The sequence below is a fragment of the Corvus moneduloides genome, chromosome 2 (genome assembly GCF_009650955.1).
Source record: "Corvus moneduloides isolate bCorMon1 chromosome 2, bCorMon1.pri, whole genome shotgun sequence".
NCBI classification, from domain to species: Eukaryota; Metazoa; Chordata; class Aves; order Passeriformes; family Corvidae; genus Corvus; species Corvus moneduloides.
This window is the reverse complement of record NC_045477.1, coordinates 14,084,291-14,107,499: the sequence shown is the minus strand read 5'-3', so window position 1 is coordinate 14,107,499 and position 23,209 is coordinate 14,084,291. Positions and strand designations below refer to the sequence as shown.

Genomic DNA, 23,209 nt, shown 5'->3' with positions numbered 1-23,209 from the left:
AAAAAAATACATAATATTTTCCCATTGCCAAAATTCTAATAAGTCCACAGAACACAAATGGCATTATTCAATAAAAATAATATCACATTTTAACATTCCATGACTAAGAGTATCAATAAGCAGCATAAGGAAAACATTTAAAATGTTCAACATGAACATTGATGTAAGTTGTCATTTTCTACATTTCAAATACAACTAATTAGTAGTGATGCTAAGCAGAACTACTGAAAGGTTTAAGAGACTGCGAAAACAGTATTTATTCTTGTAATTTTCTGAATTAGAGTGAAAAACAATTCAATCTGTTTAATCTGCAAACAGTTGCACACACTTAGTCTTAAATCATTTAACACGTCTAGAACTCTAAAATGGAGAAGTAAAAACTTTTTTGGAAAGAAGGGGAACATTTTACTTCTTAAGCAATTTAATATGGGGGAAAATATGCATATCATCAAATGATTATAGGATTAGGACCTCATCTTGTTTAGTCTGGTACCTGAAAATGCAATCATACACTTCAAAATAAACCTATTCCACACCTGATTTTGCCTTCTGTGTTTGAATTATGAAAGCTGATGTTTAGCTAATTTTACTTCATTACAAATCTTGGGAAAAATATTTTAATGTTTTGCCTTGGTTGATATTCCCATGACAGCAATGCTACAAACCCTTTTGGACAGTGTGATTCCCAGGAGTCCGTGAACTCAGATGACGCTAATACAGGAGAGGACTTGTATCTGATCAAGAACTAGGGGAATAAAGCCATCTCAGTAAAGGCCCATGCATCCAGCTAATTCAAGAAGATGCCATACTAGCTCAGAAATTGGCCAGTGACAATTGCCTTGTGTGAGACTGGGCTGAGCAAACCCCAGGGAGTGGAACTGGGCGTGTTTGCCCACGGGTGTTGCACATCAGCATTGCTTCCCTGGCACTCCCATGCCCTGGAGTGATGCCTGAGTCAGCATCACTCACTGGGACATTTCCATCTGCAGCTCTGCCTGTTGCCAAAGTAAGAGTGAGATTATTCTGACCGGAGATTGCTTGAATCCTGTTGTAACAAACACCGAACCATTACATAATGTAAGATAATATAAATATTTTAATTGGGTTACGGATATCATCTTCCTCTTCTTTCTCTTCCGACCCCCCATAAACACTACAGATTGTTTTCAAATTAAGCATAGCATTTAAGCTTTCATATTTCTGCTTAACTAATTTTAATGATATCTTTACCATTTCAAATATAATTTGAAAGGTTTTCTAAATCAATAAATATATATTCTTAGTCTAGTCTTTGTTTAGAACTCTAAAATGGAAAAGTAAAAACTTTTTTGAAAAGAAGGGGAACATTTTACTTCTTAAGCAATCGATTTCATTGTCTATTGTATGGGTCGTCTGTTGTTATGGGTTGATAGAAATGTTCTTCAAAATGTTATTATGCAACAAGCTAGAATTCAATGTATATATTTACATGGTTGGACAAGCAGAAAAACAGACATTATTTCAAAGTTATTTTCCTTTGTTCAGAAAGACTTAAAAATCACTACATAAATTATAAAAGCAATGGTGCAGCAATGAAATGATGTATCATTTATGCATTGCCCCATCAGCAATGTTGGCAGTTGATGTTTTAAATTAATTTCCTTTTTTAAACATTTCCTACTTAAATATTATAATTTCTGATACGTCTTCCAAAACTTTCTTTATTCCTATATCCACCCACCTATTTGGTGACTTCCTTCGTAACCTTCAGGGATTTTTTGTTTACCAGTCTGAACTGTCAGGAAGATGTAAGTAGATATTTAATTCCAGTTTGTTAAAAAGCTCATATATTTCAACTGATATAATACCAGTAAATTCTATAGTCAGTTTTAGAGACTTAGTACAGTGAATCTCTGTACCTTCTCAACCACCAAACAGAATGTGAAGGAAAAAATTAGGGTAATTTAATCCATATTTTAAAAGCAATTCAGGGTTTTTTCTCAGGTTTAGTTTTAGGACTTTTTTCTTAATGCACTGTTAGAAGTCTTTACTACGAAGAAATACATTTTTCACTGCTGTGAACAGCACTTTCAGTGTCCTTGGAACATTGTGAAGTGGCAAGGTTCCCATTCTAAGTGATTCAGTGACAGAAATGTCTACACAGTACTTTCACCTGCAAGTGAAGGAAATGTTTACAGTCACAATATTGCTCCTCTGTATAATATTTGCCATAGTTACAGGGGAGACTCTGTTTTTCAGTTTTAATCTTCTTGGTGTGGGTGAGACATCTGAGACATAAGTATTTGACTGTTGCATATTTCTTCATCTCTTCAGGTTGATGATTTCCTTTACATTCAGCATTCCCCATCCTTACTACTGCTCTGCCCGTCCCAAGTCATATTTTTCCTACTTGAAACCCTTTTGTTTCTGCAGGTTTCTGTTTCATAAGTCTGATTTCCTAAAATTGTCAACACTTTTCCAATGTTTCTCTATCTCCCACACCCCAAAAACTGACAGGAGCGTGGCCAAATCCAGTGGTGGGGTGAGGAGCATGGTGGCAATCAGCCTTCTCATCTGCCTGAGGATCTTATATACTTCTGAAAGCAGGTAGAAACTGGGCTGCCTTGTGTTTTAAATCTGTGTTATGGTTTATCTTTAATCTTAATGAAAACATATAAAATTATTTTTTACAAGTTCATCTGTGGCTTAATTCTGTTCTTTCTTAGATTACTTTGATTTTGTACTTGCCTATCTGCTCCCACAAAAGTCAGTTGTAAAACTAATCCCAACTACTATTAAAGCAGATTAAGACCTCTCCTGACTGGTTTCAAAAAACATATACTAATATATATAATTCCAAAACAATGGGAATTTTTTTCTTTATATGTTATGACATTAAAAAAAGTTCTAATTCTGTGACTGGATGAAATATTAATGTCATAGTACAAACAGCCTTCCCTTCCCACAAACTTTGAAAAGCAATTTATTATCAAAAAATTGTTGCATTAAATATTATTATTATTATTATTGTTATTTTTATTGTTATATTACAGAAGCTATTTTAAATATTTGGGGTTTTTAGTTTCCCGGTATGTACCAAACAGACTCAAAATAGTAGTTCTACTTTGTGCTCAAAATAACGAAGTATTTATGCATTATACACCTTTTTCTTTTCCTAGTTGAAAACAAACTTGTTTTAAATCATAAAAATTCAATGTTAATGTGAGAGAATCGGTTCTTATAAATTTTTTGAAAATGTTTATTGTATACCTTAGTCATCTAACTACAGAGGGCCATTTAAAACTGCTTGATTAAAAAAAAAAAAAAGGAAATTGTAAATTCTATAGTTCTGAATGAGTTTTAATTAGAATTTGTCAAAAATATGCTAAATTTAAAATGATATGGTTTTGTTATACAGAATGTGGCATAAATAATGTAATACCTTGCCACGATGATGAAGGAAACTGACAACTTGAAAGACACTTTTTTCATCCGCTTCTTCAAATAAGTGCTCATCAATGAATACTTACGGAAATAAGATTAAAAAACTTTCAGAAATGAAAAAAATTAACTAAGAAAAAGCCCGAAGCAAGTTTCTACAAATGTCATTGAAAGTTTTGGCAATTTTCAAGTTCTCTCTTATTGAATAAGTTATGTTTCTAACAGTTTCTAATAAGATAATTGAACATCTTTGGAGAAATCATTATTTGATAAGAAAGAGGAATGAAGAGCTTTGGGAAGTAAACCAGAATTTTCCAGTGCAAAGAATTAAATGAAAAGAGAAATTTTCTGGACTCTCAAATATAAGTTCAGACTAAATTCCTTTAAGGGCTCTGCACCAGATCCTCTAAGGGAAGCAGATCAAAAGGGAGAATCACCATCTATGCATGTATACAGAAACAGAGAATGGTTTGGGTTGGAAGGGACCTTAAAGCTCATCTAGTCCCAAATCCCCTGCCATGGGCAGGGACACCTTCCTCTAGACCAGGTTGCTCAGAGCCCCATCCAACCTGAACTGGAACACTTCCAGGGACAGGGCATCCAGAGCTTCCCTGGGCAACCTGTGCTATTGTACAGGTACACTTTATACATGGCAAACTAAAGCTTTTGTTTCTGCACAGGAACCAAACATGCAACATTGATATATTCGGACTGATGTTACATGAACGTATGTCCTTTGAGGTGACAGAATTTCTCTGTGCTCTTACAGAATCACATCACATATATTCAATTACTGGTGCAATAAAATAGTAATTGCAAGCTTTATGACAAGCACTCTACGTGAGCTGGGGGGTTGGATAAGGTGATGTCCAGATGTCCCTTTCAGACCTTCAGTGATATTAAGTTTTGTTGGGACAAAAAAGCAAGTTATCACCTTCCTGTGCATTATTCCCTTCCCTCCTCCTTAGCAGGCATGGATTGAAGTTAAGATGAAAGATAGACAAATATCCAAAGCTACCTTTTACAGTAGCTTTGAGTTTTTAAGGAAAAAAAGCAATGCTATAAAATACTTTCCTAGCTTATAGGGTAACACCTGGCTGCTACATATGCATGGCACAGAGTTATGATACATATTTCTCCTTTCTTTCAAGCCAGTCAGAAGATAAAGTAAACTGCTCTCGAGCTAAAGTAAGAAAGTGAAAATTATGAACTAGAGGGTGAAATTGAAAATACTGCACTGGGTCATGGCAGGAGAAAACCCATTCTTGTTTACCATGTTGAACTGCACTTTTGTACTGACCCTTAAAAGTGTGCCCAACCATGATGGTTATTTCTGCACTGCCTCTGAATATTGTCTTTGATTTTATATCTGATCTGGAACTTTTCCTAGACTCAAAGGCTTACAAAATGCATATACATATACAATACCTCTAAAAAGACAGAAAATATAGGTCTTAAAATTTTGTATCCACTGATGAGCACCAAATAAATCATAACGCAGTACCAAAAAATTAAACAGCTGTATGAGATTTTTACCAGTTAACAGTAAAACAGTTGCAGGCCATGACCATTGCTAGAACAAGTTCTACCAAGCTTAAGATCTGGAGAGAGGAAAAAACCCAAACATATTCATATCTGAAAAATAAGCATATCATGAGCAAAACTACAAAGGCAAATCCAAAAGAATTTACTAGAAGTATTACAGAATTCCAGACAAGAAACATATAACTACAGCACAAGGCCATCACAGACGCAAAAATATATGAAATGTGTATAGAATACTTTGAGTGTCACAGGCAGGGTATTGTGAATAACCAAAGGATGGTTTTTCATTATATCTGATATCTGTATTTCACTGTCCTTAAATGCTTTGCATTTCCTTCATGGAAAATGGATGCATCTAAATTGTGGGACTTGCACAACTTTGCCACTGCATGCTAAAGTATCTTCCTCTCTCATTTTCCAACAGGAAATGTCCAAGAGGGGTTTAAAAGAGCTGTTGTATGCTCCAGCTTCTTTGCTGTGACTGATCAGGATGCAAGGACTGTGGGACACCTGTCAAATGAAGAAGGAACTCTGTTTTGAGTAGCATGTTAAGGTAGCACATACTCAGCGTTTTTACAGAAATTAGAAGAGAAACTTTATCTTTGCTTTGCACAAGAGCTTGCCATTGCTGAACTCCTCTTCTTTACTGACATAAAAATCATGGCAGGGAAAAAGAAGTGAGGAACCAATGATCCCTCCTCCCTACCCAAAGAAGCTCCAATACTTTGGCTGCCACATCCAGAACTGCATGACCTGTTTTTAGCAATTTACATCAATAAAACTTGGCTTGTGAGCCAGGTAAGTGCCCGGAAGCATCATGTCTTCCTTCAAATGAAATAAACAAATCACTACATTTGCACAATCAACTTGCAAGAAATCATTAGGATTCTATGCAACATATAATGGGGGACTGTTTGATGCGAAAGGGAATGTGACAGTAAGGAGCATTCTTTTCTATCCCATTCCTTAATATAAAAAGATGCTAACAAAGCTATAATCGATATTAATTGTAATGCTTTTTCTTCCTCAGTGATTTTTCCTATAACTCTCTGCTAGGACAGATACTGCTGAAGGGCAGTGGACAAACACATGGATGTGTGCTCTGCGCTGCATGACTGAGTAATGTGTGACACTCAACTTTGAAAAATAAGGGGACAGTACTACTGGCTTCCTCTAACTTTCTTCTACTTGTAAGTGACAGATTTTCATTGTCTCCCATCTCAGATGAAATCTGAGCCAGAGTGAGTCAGGGGAGCCTGTGGTGCCATCGGGACTAACAGTTATACAGATTTAGCTACTGAAATAAGCGCGTCTAAAATGTACTTTTCTGATGTTTATCTAAGTGAAGGAGTTTTTCTTCATTATGGCTGAGATTGTCTTGCCAACAAGTTTTCTGAAATGGATTTTTTCCTTTAAATTTTACAGGAAAATGTCTTGTATTATGACCCTCTCAGGATACTGAGTAATTAGGCCTTGAGTTCTTATTTACTCTAATGGCCCTATACAACATTTTTCATAGGAGGGTGTCTCAATAGACATACATGCAATAGCTAAAGAAAAGAAATGTAATGTAAATAGCAGCTTGAGTGTTTCTGGCAACAGTGTCTTGTCTGTGGCCATTGAGGGGTAACAAGGGGAAGGAAAGAAAAAAAAGCTTTCTTTACTAGATAAAGCATGCTGTGTTGTGAAAATGTTCTCTGGAGTTGTTATTTACTATTTTTTTAAGCAAAGTTTTTTTAAAAAGATTCCTTGCATAATCAAACTATCCCTAAGCAGACTTTAGTAGCATTTCTAATACAACTAAAGAGTTATCAGGTTACAGCTACAGCCTCTTTTTTCATGTATTTACTCAGACACCATAGTAAAGGGTATTTTTTTAGCATTGCTTCTTTCTATGGGAAGCCCCAGAAAAATGCAGGCAGAGACACCCCAGTCCTCCTGTGCCTTGAGAGGGAAAGGCTGCACTGTGGCATTCATGGCATCAGCACTGTACCCAGGTTTTCAATAGACTTGGGGAAACAAGTTTCTTTGTCCTGGTTTCCTCCACTCAAACTGACAGCAGATTTACTGAACATGTCTCTTGGAGGAGTTTCTAAGAACCTCTGCAGATTAATTAAGATTGATGTGAGTATTGAGAACATACACTTATGTGTGGTTTCAGTACTACTATTGCATAAAAGGATAAATTATTTTAATTGCTTCATTTAGGAGAATTCAAAATCATGCTGTGCACATACCACAGAGACATGAGAAATTTTTGCATCTTTATAGTGGATGACAGCTCTAAGCAGAGTACTGTAGCCAGCAGATCTGAAAAAGAGTCAAACTATCTTGGGATTGTATTTAAATTGAGAAAGTATTTCAGGTTTGACTGCACTTTCTTTTAGACACGTAAATTTAAACACAAAAGTTTTGAGAAGTAATACTTGGAAACATTTAAAATATATAATTATTTTATAGCATTAGCTACAAAAAGAGCAGTTTAATATTAGGAGTGCTGCCAGTGTATGGTGCATGTTTTTACTTGAAAATGTTAGACTGCTACAACTGCAACTTCCACCAGAGTCCTGCTTGGTAGGGTATAGCTTTTCCCAGTATTAAAACATCTGCCTTTGGGGATACAACTTCCATCAGGCAGATTAAATCACAACGGATCAAGCTCAGGCTGCATATTTATACAGACATTGCACATACTTGCTCCATTAGTGCAGTAGCATGGCAGCCACCTAATATGAACCAAACTTAAAATTCAGGAATTCTAATTTTATTGACTTTGATGTTTGTGGTGGGGGGGTGGTTTGTGTGTTTTGTTTTTATTTTTGGTTTTGGTTTGGTTTTTTTTTTTTAATATTCACTATTGGATAAAACACTGTAAAAAAATAGATACAATGCTAAAAAATCTCTTCAGATACAAAATACATCATGTAGATAGTACAAGAAAAAAAGAGCATTTATCAGCAATAAAGAAAATACAGACAGAATTGCTTTAAGTCAGTTTTCTTTATTACAAAAAATGAAGACAGAAGTTGCATGAACAAAAATGAACTTTGAACAACAGATGAAAGACACACATAGTTACATACATTTCTTGACATTGTGTTTGGAAAGGTGCTGAGGGACATCACAGTTACACCATGCACACATTCTTCAGGGAAAAAGCAGAGATGACAACAAGTACTGCATGCATGAAAAAAATCAGAGGAGCAAAATGGTAGCGAATTATGAACAAGATAAAAATAAGCAATGTTTCACAAATTAAAATTAACTACTTTAAATCCAGATTTTTTTTCTTGCCTTTCACACTGTTTTTGAAAACAGAAACTTACAGATGTTGCCGTGTATCCAATATTTTTCACAGAATTAGCTTTTAGTACATTGCATGTATTTTCATTTGTAATTCTGTTGGAAACATACATTGAGAAAGATTTACTTTGCTTCTATTACACTTATGTATTAATGCATTTAATACATGCATTAAAATTAAAATTTTATGTAAATAAAATATGCACTGGAAATTGTCTCTACAAAAATGTTAAACGTAAAATAAATATACAGAACCATTAATAAGAATATTATACAACATAATGGCACTATGGTGACAAGAACTACCACCGTTTCTTGGGACTTCAGAACCTATAGTAAATGAACAAAAATGGATTTTCCTATCTCAGTTTCTTGCTCTAGTTGTAAAATATCTAAACTTAGCATAGCACTCAAGTGTACAGCTTACGTGCAGCTACTGTTTCTAAGCAGGAAAAGTTGATTGATCTTTACACTTGATATTTGATGCCATCAGCTTTATATTAAGATGTCATTGACATTAAAGGGAAAAGGTGACTTTCCATCACTTTTACATTATGTCTGATAAATATGTAGCGATGGAAAACTGAACATTCCTTATATGCCTGAAGAAAACGTATGGATGAAGTAAATGTGATAAGCATAAATGAACTCTAAATGTAGCAAAGATTTCAGTGATGCTATTATAGACCTCAGAAGCTACATTTCTCTCTATAATATTCAACCTGCTTTCTAAAAGTAATATTTTCTTTCTCCTTTGCTCCTAAAATTCCTGAAAAAATTAACAATCAGAAATCATCAGCATACTGGACAATAGGTAGAGAACTGGCAACTACTAGCACAATCACAAATTGTATATGAACCTCCATTATGTCTTAAAAAAACCCCACCCTGTTTTTTCAGGCTTAATTAGTTTAACTTCACGTTTGCATACACATTTGAGTGGTGCCTATGCAGGTTTCCATGATGGAAAGAGAGTACGTGGTAATACCCTGAAAACTGACTGAGTATTGGTCATAAGGTTACGTGCGCAATTAAATCACCACATCTGTTTATCTTTTAAATAACTATTGTTCACATGCATATCATATTTTTTGCATCAGTGCTTGGCCTTATACTTTCACAAGAAAATTAAATGGAATGTATTTTTGTTATTTGGTAATAGTATGTTTTGTACACTTCATAAAACCACTCAGAAGTTATATTTTATTCACAATGTATACAATATACATGTCTATTTCTGGGCAGTATTTTTCCTATTTAGAGAGACTGCAATTTATATTCTAATAACCCTACAGCAGTAAATAAAAGATTGCATTTGAAGATGCATTATGTAAATACTTTGATTTGTGAACAATTTGTAAATGTTAGGAACTTCTCAAAACTCTGGAAAGAAGAAAAACAACATATAAAATCTGATTAGGAAAGAAGCCAGCCTTAGACTCTAAAGGTTGTAAATCAGAACATTTTAAAAATACTGTTCCTTAGAGATATACTGCTGTATCACAGAATAATCATTACCCTTTTTAAGTTTCTGTGCCACCAATTTGGATTTAAGGCATAAGTTCAGCACAGAATATTTTAGGACTTCATTCTTACAGACAGTTTAATATTAGCATTTCAAAATATGTGACAATGTTAAAAAAATGGTAATATTTTACACTGTCAGTCATAAGACCTAAAATCCCTTTTACAATTACAACATTTAAAGGAACAAATTTACTTATCTAACATTTAAATACTAATGTCAGCAGTATATTGAATTCAATTTGTGAAGACATATTTATCATTTTAATAGAGTTTAAATTACAATTTTAAGCTGTTCAGTCTATACCTATGAATTATAATTTAATTTGAAAATGTCTTTGTTCATTTTTTCCTCATTATTGTCTGTAAGAAGCTAAGATTTCAAAATCTTCTGTATATTCCCACAGATTGTCCAAAATACTGTAAAATAATCTCACACATTGTTTTTAAAGATACAATTAGAGAACACTCATAAAGAGAACTACAAACAAAGCTGTGTTAGTTGTTCGTCTGAGGAGATATATGACAACCCAAGGACATTAATCTCTTCCACTTTTTCTTTCTCATTACAGAGGTTTTGGGTCACTGCCCAGAACTGCCTGGCTCTGCAGTCACATAATCCCTATAATATTGGCTTAACTCGTCCTCTTTGGAATTTGATGGGAAGAGGAGGGCCAAAAGAAAAGGATCACATTCAAAGTACTTGATAACCTCAAAATACAAAGCACAGAATAATTTAAATTGGAGCAGACCTAAAGTTTCTCTCAGTTAACAGAGGAAATTTATGTAGTTTCCAGCTGAAGCTACTATCAGTCGGAAGAAAAGATAAGTGATCCAAATTTGTCTCTTTATCCCACTGGCACTGTGACACAGGATAAAAGCCAACTTGCCATTTATAATGTATATTTAGCTTCTAAAATTTCTCAAGGCTTTTCATTATCTCCTTCACTGTATGTTTGGAGAGTTCACAGTTGATCGGTCTCTGCGCCCTAATTCCTATCTTGTCTTCTTATATACTTATCTGCAGTGTTAGAATGACTTGATAAGATAATAAATTCTTAGCTCATAAAGAGCTCTTTAAATGTCTAACCAGAGCAGAAAAATTATATGGGAATTTTCATTTTTCTGCTTTAATGCATACCTGCAGTAGTGTCCTGTCTTGCTTTACTAAAAAAAGTAAGAAGAGTGACGAGTATATGGAAGGTGAAAATATGTTAGACAACATTTAGCAGAATACCATTAAGGTTTAAAATTTTAGAAAATTAGGAAAATGCTACAAAATAAGGAAATACTGGGATCAGACCATCTGTACAACCTTTTAAGACCCTGTTCTATTTTTCAGTTTATGAGACAAGTTACTCAAGACTCTTTAATCGAAGGGCAGGTGCTCATTAGGTTTGATTGGATCTACAATTTGGTTTTCTTTACTGTTCAGAACAGCAACTGTGTGTCACAAGAGAAGATTCTGTTCCCTCATGTGCATGCAGTGCCTGTCTTACAATGGAACCAGAATGCAAAAGGGATGTGACTGCAAAGAGGAGCCCCTAGAAAGAATTTGCTACTGCCCTGGACCAAAAGGGAACCCCAGTGTTTGTGCACAACTGAGCTCCTGCAGACTGAGAAAGATCTCCCAGCAGCAGTTTGTAGTGTGCTTGTGCTGTGGCTTTCTTTCCCCCTTAGCATCTACTACAGCATCTACTTACTAAATATTAGCCAGACATCAGTTCTCTGATGGTAAGAAGAGATATCCTTGCAGTTCTTTCTGTTTTGTTACCACAGAAAGCAGTAGTGACAATAGTGACAACAACAAACATTTTCACTACCTGGATTTTCAAAATGGTCAGAGAAAAAAAATAAAATCTCTTGCAAAAGTTCCTGCCCAAGGTGATCCTTTCACTAAAAATACATTTAGCATTAGCAACAGCACTTGTCTGAGTTATACTCAATTGAAAATATGTTCTCAGATCTGAAAGGTTTTGGTTACTTACATGTAGCTGGTAATTCCAAACCCGCTGTAACATAGTTAAAATTAAATTTTCATTGAAAATATTATCCAGCCTTCATTAGTTACTGCCTCTTGGTTCAATAAGCACTTAATAATTTAAAAAATAAATAGTTTATATTGGAAGAATAACACCTATACAACTAAATTACAAAGTCAATACATATATTCACATTGTTTGTGCATGGGAAAATGGGCTTTCACCTGACTGACCTTAAATAGGAATCCAAAGTTTCAACTCCTACGAAATGAGAAGAGAAAATGTCTTTCTTTACCACACTATGCCAGGCACTTGTCAATGTAATTAATTTCAAAGTAATGTCATGGCATTAAGATAAAGTGACAGAACATAGTGGCAAGGGCCATGGAGGGAAGAGTGTCTCGACTTTACACAGTGAGAGATTTTCTGCAGATCACAATGAAACCAATGTTTTTTATATAGTAATCTTTTTCATTCCAGATACTTCATTATGCTAAATATGTAAATTATTTAAAAAAGTATTTCTGACCATAAATTAGTCTGTAGACTTGCACACATGCATTCTGAAGACAGCTTACTTGTGACATAGTCCAGTTTTCTAAAATGACTGTTATCTGGTTTAGATGAGGACAGGTTTTATTAATGATGTTCTAAAGTAAAGACTTCCAAAAATATTTTGAAACTGGGAAAAATCATCATAATCAATATTTCTTAGAAATAAGAAAGTGCTTTAACAGAGTGAAGATATACAGATACTTAAATTCGACCAATTAAATTCCAAGTTGTAAGACGATTTTTTTAAATGCCAAAAGGTATGAACTATAAGGAGGAAAAAAAATCAACATGTACAGTTAATTTATCAAGTTTGTTATATTTAGTAACAATTTGAAGGGAATTGTCTTAAAATAAATATTTAATTCTACCTTAGCTTTAAAGTGCATTGCTTTCTTGGGTTATTGCGTATGCAACAGAGAAATGAACCATAATCTTAGAAAACTACATACATTTTAAAATCAAATATATGCAATAAAATATCTACATGAACTCTTACTAAATAATTTTTTTTTCTGAGGTTTTGTACATTGTGCTGCAGAGCTCATAAGCCATGCTTTCAATGTGTAAAATAGGAAAAAATGCTTTTTCCATTTTTACTACAGGTCAAAATTGAACCCCTGGAGCTTCCAAGTCCAACAGATGCCAGGAAATGAAATGTGGCACCTTTGCAGTTACAAGAAGTGACTTTGGTGGGCAGGGACCTATTTTATGTCCTGAGGCATGGCAGTGGAGAGGCACAGAAAAAGTATTCGAAATGAAACACTACCAACTAAAACAATTAATAAATAATTAGCTAGGGAAGACATGCTTGTTAAAATCCATTAGAAAGTACAAAACATGTCTATATCACAGAAGCATAGAATGGCCTGGGTTGGAAGAGGCGTAAAAGATCATCCAACCCTCTGCTGTGGAGAGGGACACCTTCCACTAGACCAGGTTTCTCAGAGCTCCATCCAGCCTGGACTTGAACATTTTTTATTAAGCATAAAGTTTTAAGTACCTTGTGTCAGGAATCAGTGCAAGGAGAACCCTTTGGAAAGGATTAATACACAATGAAAATACTCTCCTGAAAGATGAATTGATACTTTCCAGGTATACCTGGAAAGTCATGTGACTGACAATGGTAAGGTCTCTGCATGAATTTCTTATAATCGAAATCTAGTTGAGAAAATAGAATCAAATCACATCGATCAAATTCAGTAAGTCAGATTCTCCATGTTCTGCCAGACTGGATTGTCAAGCATCATCTGTTGAATTTGTCTCACCAGGTTTCCAAAAAGCCAGATGAAGAATTTTGCCCACACAGACTGAAGTAATTATGCTATTTAGAATCTTGACTAGGAATGGAAACTTTGGAAGAGCTATAGAAACGTACAAATTTTTTACAGTCTGTGTTTATTTTGCTGCAAATAAAAAGTTAAGAGAGATAGGAAGAATACATTCTGCTTGCCTTATCAACAGTATAAAAACATGCACCAGAAACTTAGGACTACAGTGAGAGAGAAAACAGCAGCACTCAGCTGCAGGGATTGGCCTCCATTTTCACGTCTAGTAGCTTCACAGCATCTATCTGTGTGGGTAAGAATTGTTATAGAAAATCAAGAGTGTGAAAAAGAAGTAAATTTTAGAAAAAAAAAGTGGAAAAGTTGAGAAAACATGAAAAAGAAAGTATCGAAAGAAAAAAAAAGTGACAGTGGGAAAGAAAAAAGAGAAAAAAAAGAAATTTACATTGTGCCAAAGACAGTCACTTGAAAGACATTACTCCAGCAGATACATCAAATTGTGATTAAAGCATAGATGGAATGGTAACCATTGAAGTACCCTGGCCAAATCTATATGATATGGTACTCAAACTGTGGAAAGGGTGTACCTCCATAGCAGCAATGTGGTCTTCCACAGCAGTCAAAGTGGCAAACTGTTTGGGCTAATTTTAAAACAATTTCTTTAAGTGCTTAACCTGAAGCATGTTTCTTGCTTCCCCTTGAGACAATTCAGACAAGCCCATACTAAATACAATTTTTTTTGTGACTTTTTGTTGGAGGTACTTGGACTCACAAAACTGCCCTGCAACACCTATCAGAAATAGTGACTGTTGACTAAAGCAAGGAGAAACAGCAGCCCATAGGCTGAAAGGAGAAACTAGAACTGTGTCAATAATTACAGAAAAAGAAGGTTCCAATCATACACAAGAAGAGATGAGCTTGTTTATCTGTTTCTCTTTGCTAATGGCTTCATCTTGTTCCTGAATTATTGTAGGAGTTCACAATGGGCTGTGAAAACTGGCTTCAATAATATGGACACAGGTCCAATCAAAATATGAATGACCCATGCAATTAGCACATGCAGCTGGGTAATTAGATACTGACTTTAATACTGGTGTGGGAACAAAGTAGCTTCTTAGACATTCATGTCCTCACAGTATGTCTGGTTACAATTACAAAGTTTGAGTATATTTTTTCCACAAATATTTATATTGAAGGTTCACTTTTTGGCAAATAATACAGTCAAGTTTATGCATTATGTAGTGTATTGACTAGATTTTTTTTTTCCAGCTACAGTGACACAATAATTATATTTATAGTGACTAATATCAGTGTTTAATACTTTGAAAGAGACTTCAAAATAAATTAAAATGTAGAAAACCTTGTGCAGTATAAGCAATAACCTTGTTTAAATCTTTACTTTAAAACTGATTTAAGAAATTCTAATGGAAGCAGATGAAAACTATAAAGCTAAATACAGTCTTGTATGCATAATATTTAACCAATGCATTATCTTCTTATCACACAAATGACCCTGTTCTTGCCCAAATACACTTGTGATAACTATCACACGTAGATAACTATCAAGTAGAAAAGGCAGCAATATAAATAAGCTAATAACAATTATGGACATTATTCCATTCTCGCCCATATTTCTACTGTGGTGTTTTCAATGATACATATTGTGTTCAAGCTGTTCAAAATTCACAGCCAGTTCTTTTTCTTAGGAACTAATAATTTGGTCCATATACTCATAGAAAGAAACCCACAAACCCTGAGCACATTAAACTTCCACATTTACTTTAATAATTCAGCTTTTAAATATTTTTAGAGAATATATCTAAGCATTTCATCTTTTAATTGGCATTCAGGGTTGTTTTAATTATAAAGCATCACAATGCTAGCAGTTACCTACAACAAATAATAAGGATTAGAGTACTATACTTGTAAAGTGTGGCCTTGCACTTCAAAATTCAACATCTATAGGGATTTGCTTTTTTCCTCACAGCATTCAAAAAGATAAGCAAACTAAAATTCATATGATAAAAAAAAATTAATTCCTTTTGAAGCAGAAATTCTGAGAATAGAGAATAATTCCTTGGTTGCTGCTTTTCTGCTACTCAGTGGTAGTTACTGTCTGTGATAGCTGTACCGTAAGAATTAGATTTTATAAAAAATAGTGTACTTTTTTCCTATTAACATCTTTGATGGTACAGATGGAGCAAGCCTTTTTGCCTCTCTCTCTGGTTCATATCAAATAAGTTCTATCAATTTTAGTGAGAGATTTCTATCCCTTTTCATGTAATAACTTTGGTCTTGGCAGGGAATGGAGCAAAACGCTGGTTTTAGCCTAGAGCAAGAACACGCCCTATCTCTTTCAACGATGATCATCTCCGGGATTTGATGAGAAATGGCTCTTATTCAGCAAATTCTAGTATTGGTTTACAAAACAAAACCAAATACGTTTTGTGGGGGCTGTTTTCTTTCTGAAGTTTTAGATATTAATCTGATTGGTGTGATTCCTACCAACTTCTGTTCTCAAAGCAGGAGATCTCAAAGATACATTTCATCTCTCTATTCTCTTCAGAAAATAACGTAACAAAATTATTCTTCCATCACAGCAATACCAGTTGAAGAATTTACACTTTTAGCTCAGGATTATGATCTGAACAAAAAGTCAGACAAAAGCCTTCATTTTCAAGTTCTGATTTTGGAATTACAATATCCTTCAGCCTATTAGAAAATCAGTCAGGTAACTTCACAAGGATAATGCTGCAGCTCTTCCTTGCCTTGGGAATATGATCAGAGCTCCAAGGAGACTGGCATCCCACAGGCTTTCCTTTTTGACTCCTGCATTTTGTTCTTCATTTTAGATTTAGCTAAAACCTTAACTAGTCAGATCTATAGAGACAGACTGAGAAATCCTGTAATGCACGAAGTCATACTGATGCCTTTTCCTGGTCTTAAAATCAAGAGTCATACACAGTGAGAAGGGGAAAAGGGATTTTACCTTGGTATTTATTTTAAGGATCCTTAGGTGCACACGTCCAGGTCATATGCATTGAGATGCACCCCACCCCAGTGTGTGTGTGTGTGTGTCTGTGTTCCCCCCAACCTCGGGTATAACATTATAGGTTTTACTAATGAGCATATCTATCAAAGATTCCCCAATGAGAGGCTCAAGTGAGACCCCCTCCCCAAGGAGCCTTCCCCTGGATGGCTCTATCTTGGTTTACAGAATGTGTTCTGGAGAGGACCTTGGGGTCTGGGGCACACTGATCTCTAACTACGAAGTGTCTAAAATGTTTAGTCTCTCAGCTTGACAAACGAGTCCAAGAATGTAGGCAAAAAGCACTAGGAATACAGAAGTTGTAAAAAGGTATAACAGGGGTATAAAAGAAAAGGCAAAAATCTTCATGGCATCAATACAAAAGAGATACTAATTATTGACTTAAAATTTCAGATCTGTGGAATGGAAATTTTACCTGTGAAAATCTTTCAAACTTCTTCTGTGTTTTTCTTTTGTGGTTTAAATTTACTGCTGCTCTCCAGGCTGGTGTAAGGATCAAGGGTCACAAAGTTTCAACTACTCTTTTCCAAATCATTCCAGGATTTAGAAGTGTGTGAGGGTTTAATATAATATTTTGCCTACTATGCTACAGATAATTTTACTTCTATTGTCAGATAACACTTTATAAAAAATTACAGGAATGTTTTAATTTTGAAGCCTCCATTCTCTGACAAATTTAGTGAAATTGTCAACTATACTAAAAAGTTATTAGAAGCCACAAACTGATGGATGTTTGTGTATGCACACACATACACAGAGACACACACAGAGAAAGAGTGTAATCACAAACCACAGACTTAAAATCAGGACAAGCCTGAAAAATTCTGCATTTTTTTTCATGGACATTTAAACAGGCAATTTGTAAGCCACAAGTAATGACATTTGGTTCTGGCTCAAGTACCTACTGGCAGCCTTTCTAGCTTTTTCTGTGGAAAGAGAATATAGAAGACTGAAAGTCCCCATAATTCTCCTAATTTAACTTTTAATGAAACCCAAATATATATACACATACCTGAAGCAATGATAAGATCTACTTTTATTTTTCATTCACATCCAGACCACTGCAGATCCTGTTGTATTTTTGTAAAAAACTACTGATAAAAATCATGTTTGACATGGTGATTATCATCTTTTCTACTGGTGGTGATGAGAGAAAATACTATGTATTATTGTGCCTCTTTTGCCTTCCACTATATGATTTAAAGTGTGGTGATACACACGCTTGGAAAAAAAAGATAAATGAGATGTTCAAGGGATTAAAACATTTCCAGGCATGGAAATAAAAAATTACTCTTACAGTTCATGCAGTATTGGAAACAAAAAAACCCCCTCAAACAACCAATATCACAAAGTGAGAAAAATGGATCTAAGAGGTTCTTGTTATCCCCAAATGTTTTTTCCATTTTCCCACTATTGCACCGAGTTATTAACTTCTAGTGAAGAAGAAAAAAACTGTGATAACGAAGTTGTAACCATTTTTAATATATCTACTGCCCTTTCAAAGTAACAACACTGCTGGATAAAAGCCTTTGGAAGATGGCACCTGCATAAATCTGCTGCTAATTTCTGAAAATATATTTAACACTTTCAGAAAGTATCTTTTTTAGCACCTTCATCCATCTTCTTTTAAGATTTAGTATAAACCTGTACGTGTGTTTTTAGGTTGCAACAGTAATGGTTCAGAATGACAACAGATTTGGACACGTTTTGTAGCAGCTGTGGGGTACAAAGACAGGATCCCTGTCTTCTCCCTGTAGAGAAAGAGTGAAAGGGCCCATACACATGGGTTGTAGAGTCAGCTCGGGGAGCTAATGGACTTTGGCTGTTTGGGGTTTTTATGGTTGCAGAGGTTAGTCCATGCTCTCCTAACATGGATAAAGAGCTAAAGCATACAGTTCCTTTGAGAATCCCACAGGACTAGAAGCTTAAAAGTACAGAGAAGCCAGAAGAAAATTTTCTAAAATATTACAAATCAGCACTAAAAGTGTGATATATACTTAACTCAGAGGCAAACACACTGAGGTTAGTATTGTACCTGCCTGCAAGTATTTCCAACTGACATCCCTAGTGAGATTTTGGAACACATAAACTACTACATTTAAGACTGTGTCACTTTTTCTCCAAGCATGATTCTAAAATACATGTTCATATGCCTAAGTGAAATGTGAAATACAAATATAGAATTGTGACCACAAAAAATAACTCCAAAAAGTAGGAAAGAAAATGGTGTGTGTTTATATATGTAGAGATATAATATCCACTAATATACATATATATATGTATATGCATACATGAATAAATTTATACATACAGTTATTTAAAGCAAAATGTTTTAAGAAGGTTTGCTGGGTATTTCTCAAAGTCAGTGCAAGTTTCCATTGATAAACCCTTCAGAAAACCAGGAAACTTTCATTAAAAGGATTACAAATTCTGAGGAACTAATCACAAATGTGGGTGACTCAGTGAATGGACACTGTGTTACAGGCCTAGGAGCAGACAATATGAAATAAAGTAGGTCTACAGTTGAAGGCTGCTGAGGCCAACCATGTGAAAATTTAAAGGAATGTCTGTCTCATTTATGCACTTCCCTGATGCCAGAGAGCAATTTGCAGTCTCAAGCTCTTTCCCAGACCTAAGTCTATTACTGGAAGATCATCATATTGTATTATCATGGAATATGACTTGCAGCCAGGAGCTGGTACTTGCATGCTTTCCTAGGAAGCAGAAGCTGTGGATTCAGTGCCCACAGGAGTTGTGTATTCACACAAGTAGAGTTTTGGCTTCCAATTCCTGTCTCCAGGGATTACTACTTCTGCCTGATATCCAGTGGCTTTTGAAAGCACAAGCAAGCTCCTTCTGCAGCATTTAGAAGCAAAGTTTTATTTCTTGTGACAACTCCTATTTCCCTGCTAAGCACCCACTGAAGGACAACCAACATATCCTTGCCTCCATCTCCCTTCAGTTCTCTGATTTATTGCACTAGCTTGCACACACGTCACCAGGATATTATATTATATGTAGCTAACCAACAAGATACTTAGGGAATTCCAAAATTCTCTTTGGAAAAGTAATATTTATGAGATTGCATATATAGGGTCTACAGATTTATTTCTGTTTAAATTTAGAGCCAGAGATAAACACAGTTCAGCTGAAGTGCCAGAGATTTAGGCAAACACAGATGAAAACTTTCAGGAGTCTTAGAGGCTTTGATGAAAACTTTCAGGAGTCTTAGAGGCTTTTCTAATAATTACAATAATAATATGAAAGGAAACCTCAGTTACTGTAGCTACTAAGTGAGCACAGGACAAATCATGCAGGTTTCATTCAAAAGTCTATCTAGTTTCATTCTTGTTGCCTATGGTCTTTTTCAAAGTCATCTGTAGATGCCTAGCTGTTAATACCAAAGCCTCAAACAAATAGTGCATCATCAGAGTTAACTGACAGCAGAAATAATATTTCTGCTCAAACTTAAGCATTTTATGCACAAAATCTATCAAGTTTTAATAGATTATATTCATATTTTTGCAGCATTATGTATATTTGTATATAATATTATATTGTGATAATAATATTATGCCATTTCAAAACAAGATAATCATGCTGACTCATGAATATGACTTTAGTGTCCCACTGATTCTAAGTGTCTTTTGACATACTTTTAAAAATTGCCTACAGAATGTCCTTATGATGGGAATTTCACACTCTTTTTCAGGCTTTGAAAAAACAGTTGTCAAGGAAACTAATTAGTTCCACAATCATAATTGCAGTAATGATTCATACAAAGAAGACTTGAAGCTAAATAGTGTAACAGACTTCTTACAACTGCTTAGAGGTTACGGGAGAGCACTGAAAGCAAAAAGCCCCTAAGTAACCATAAAACTGTTTTTAGAGAGAAAATGTTCTATCTTTCTTCTGAAATTAAATTAACTAGGCTACTTTTTACTTGAATGTCTAGACACCACCTATGTTATAGTTTACAGAGGAAAATTAAGTTTCTCTCTTACAGCAGGAGCGGCAATAAGATGGAAGAGTTTATATAATTATGACAGGCTAAAGTTAGATTGCATTGCAAAAGAAGTAAGATTGTTGTTTCAAATATACAAAATTGAAAAATGGCTTATCCCTTCCCTAAGTGAGTTTTTACTTATTTTTCTACCAGAAAAATATTTTCATTTCCTTGGGACAATAAGTTTCCCTACATTTCTTTTTCTCTTTTCTTTTCAGTCATGGGAAATTTTATTTCTGAATGATGGCAATCACAAGGCCCTGCCTGTTTAAAAACAAAGGACACAGAACCTATTGAGACCCTGAATTTCAATCAAGATGCAAATCAACTTTACTTCAATTCAAGTGCATAAAACAAATATTTGTACTAGAACTAGATCTGAGTCTGTGAATGAATTACAAATGTGTTTGCTATAAATAAAAAGTAACGATACTCAATATTAAAAATACTGCTATGGAATATTGAAAAATGTTGCAGAGATCTTGAGATAACTTTCCTGAAAATATATTTGAAGAAATCTCACATTAGACAAGAAAAAAAATAGCCAGTTATTTCAAAATTTTTTGGCGGCACACTAGTCCATGACTCATTCCAGCTCATTGGCACTGTACCAATGCTAGATCGATGCTAGTCAGGTGTTCATATTGAAATACAGGTACTGATATGGTTTACATTTTAATATATTTGCCATTATATTTATTTGGCAAGTTTTTTGCTGATCCTAATACTCTAACAGTTTGAAAAATGGGAATCAGAAAATACTATGTTAGAGGATTTAGAACCGGATTTTTCAAATGGTAATGATGACACTGATCTAATTTGGAAATTAAAGATAGCAGCTCATAATTTCAATTAAAAGTTTGAAATCTCTTCCTCATACCATTTGCTTTATAAAAATTAAAATTACCCATAATACTTCAGAAATTACCTTATTTTAGGTTTATTGTTAACTAAGGAATATAACATTTTTGCATCAAAATAAAGCCTTATCTTAGGAAACATTAAAACTCATACACTCACTCAACTAAAATGAAGCTTTTCTTACATGGAATTTCAAACCTTCCTATTTACACACTTAAAAATACGAACAAAGTTTCTATACGTTTCAAATTTTGTAAATCAACCTTACAGAAGACTGTTTGGTCACCATGTTAGAATGAATCATTCAGACAGTGTCTAAACAAGACTATTTGAAGACTTAACCTCATCAGACACTAAAATAAATGCCTTTATTACATGTGTAGCTCAAAGCACATGTAGAGATGGGACTGAAATTAAGAATTCTAGCAAATAACTGGCTGAACCAGACAACAGGCAGTACAAGGCAACTTAAAAAGCAGGTGTATCTTAAATACTGTATTTCTTGTTAAGTGCCATCAACAGGGTTGAAGAACCAATGTTTCTTCTATACTTAAAAATTACTTTATTTCTAAGAGAAAAGGGTCTCATTACAAGGAGACAGGGTCCCGTTTAAGTTTCCTGAATCAAATTTTTTGCTGATAATAAAGTCTGGTGTCTCATGGTTTTTTCAGTTCAAGACTTCAGCTACCTTATGCTCAACTACACACAGTGTACTATGAGTTGGAAATAATTCATGGGGAGAAAACATGATGAAAATAACTTACCTGTAATAATGTTGGGCTTTGGTGGCATGCTGAATTCATACAATGTTGGTTCAGAATAACCCAGTCTGTTGGCAGCTGTGATTTGTACTTCATAACCCATGGTCCACTGAAGATGCTCTAAGATGATGTGGTCTCTACTACCCTGTACTTTTTTCTCTAGCCACTGGTCTTCCTTATCTTTCTGTAAAGATGAAAATATTTGTTTCAATTCTCCCAAACTCTTGTACTATATGTTAAAGTCTGTATCTACATGATGCACAAAAATATGGAGTTTCCTTTACAGAGGTTATGAACATTGAAATAATCTAATTTTGGAGTTCTGAGTACTCAGGTTTTTTACAGTTTTGACCACTCCTTATCATGTTTTCACAATGTGGATTTAGAGAATTTTGTGGTCAATCCTTTTAAACTTTTTGGCTTCAATTTATTCTTTGCTTGAATACTGATTTTTTTCTTATAGAACAGCATTATATTTAATATTTATATTTACATTTTATTATATTTATATCATAAAACACTAAGCATAAATTATGTAAGAAATTTATTTTATACAGACATTTCAATTACATTTTGATCAATGTTCATTCAAAGAAATTTGCCATTAAACCCAGTCTTAAATTGTTCATGAGTCCAGCTGTGCTTATATCATACATCAGTTATTTAATGAAAATATACACTAATTGTAGCAATATAGGAACATTTTGAAAACGTGGTTGTATGCAAGAATATAAACATCACTGAGAAAATATGAAGTACTATGCCTATATCTGTGAGTGGATATATGCAAATCTTTAAGACAGCGTTCTAGACAAAAAAGGATTCTCATAATTTCTCATAGTTCAGGTAATTAAGACATCTATACAAAAGGAACAAATGAGAACTTAGGTTGCAAACACAATTCTGGCATTTCATAAATC

At 34.4% G+C, this 23,209-nt stretch overlaps 1 protein-coding gene across 2 annotated transcripts in view; it reads right to left on the bottom strand.

Moving 5' to 3' along the window:
* NCAM2 (neural cell adhesion molecule 2) overlaps positions 1-23,209 on the bottom strand; it is a 282,099-nt gene that overhangs the window by 15,807 nt on the left and 243,083 nt on the right. Inside the window, exons 15-16 of one of the 2 annotated variants that reach the window (XM_032097444.1) lie at positions 22,293-22,473; positions 8,293-13,899 (exon numbers count right to left, since the gene is read on the bottom strand). In XM_032097444.1, the coding sequence (XP_031953335.1) occupies positions 13,784-13,899; positions 22,293-22,473 (297 nt within the window). In that variant the 3' untranslated portion in view covers positions 8,293-13,783. Of the gene's footprint in view, positions 1-8,292; positions 13,900-22,292; positions 22,474-23,209 lie in introns of those variants that run through there. The other variant, XM_032097436.1, reaches the window with a different exon arrangement.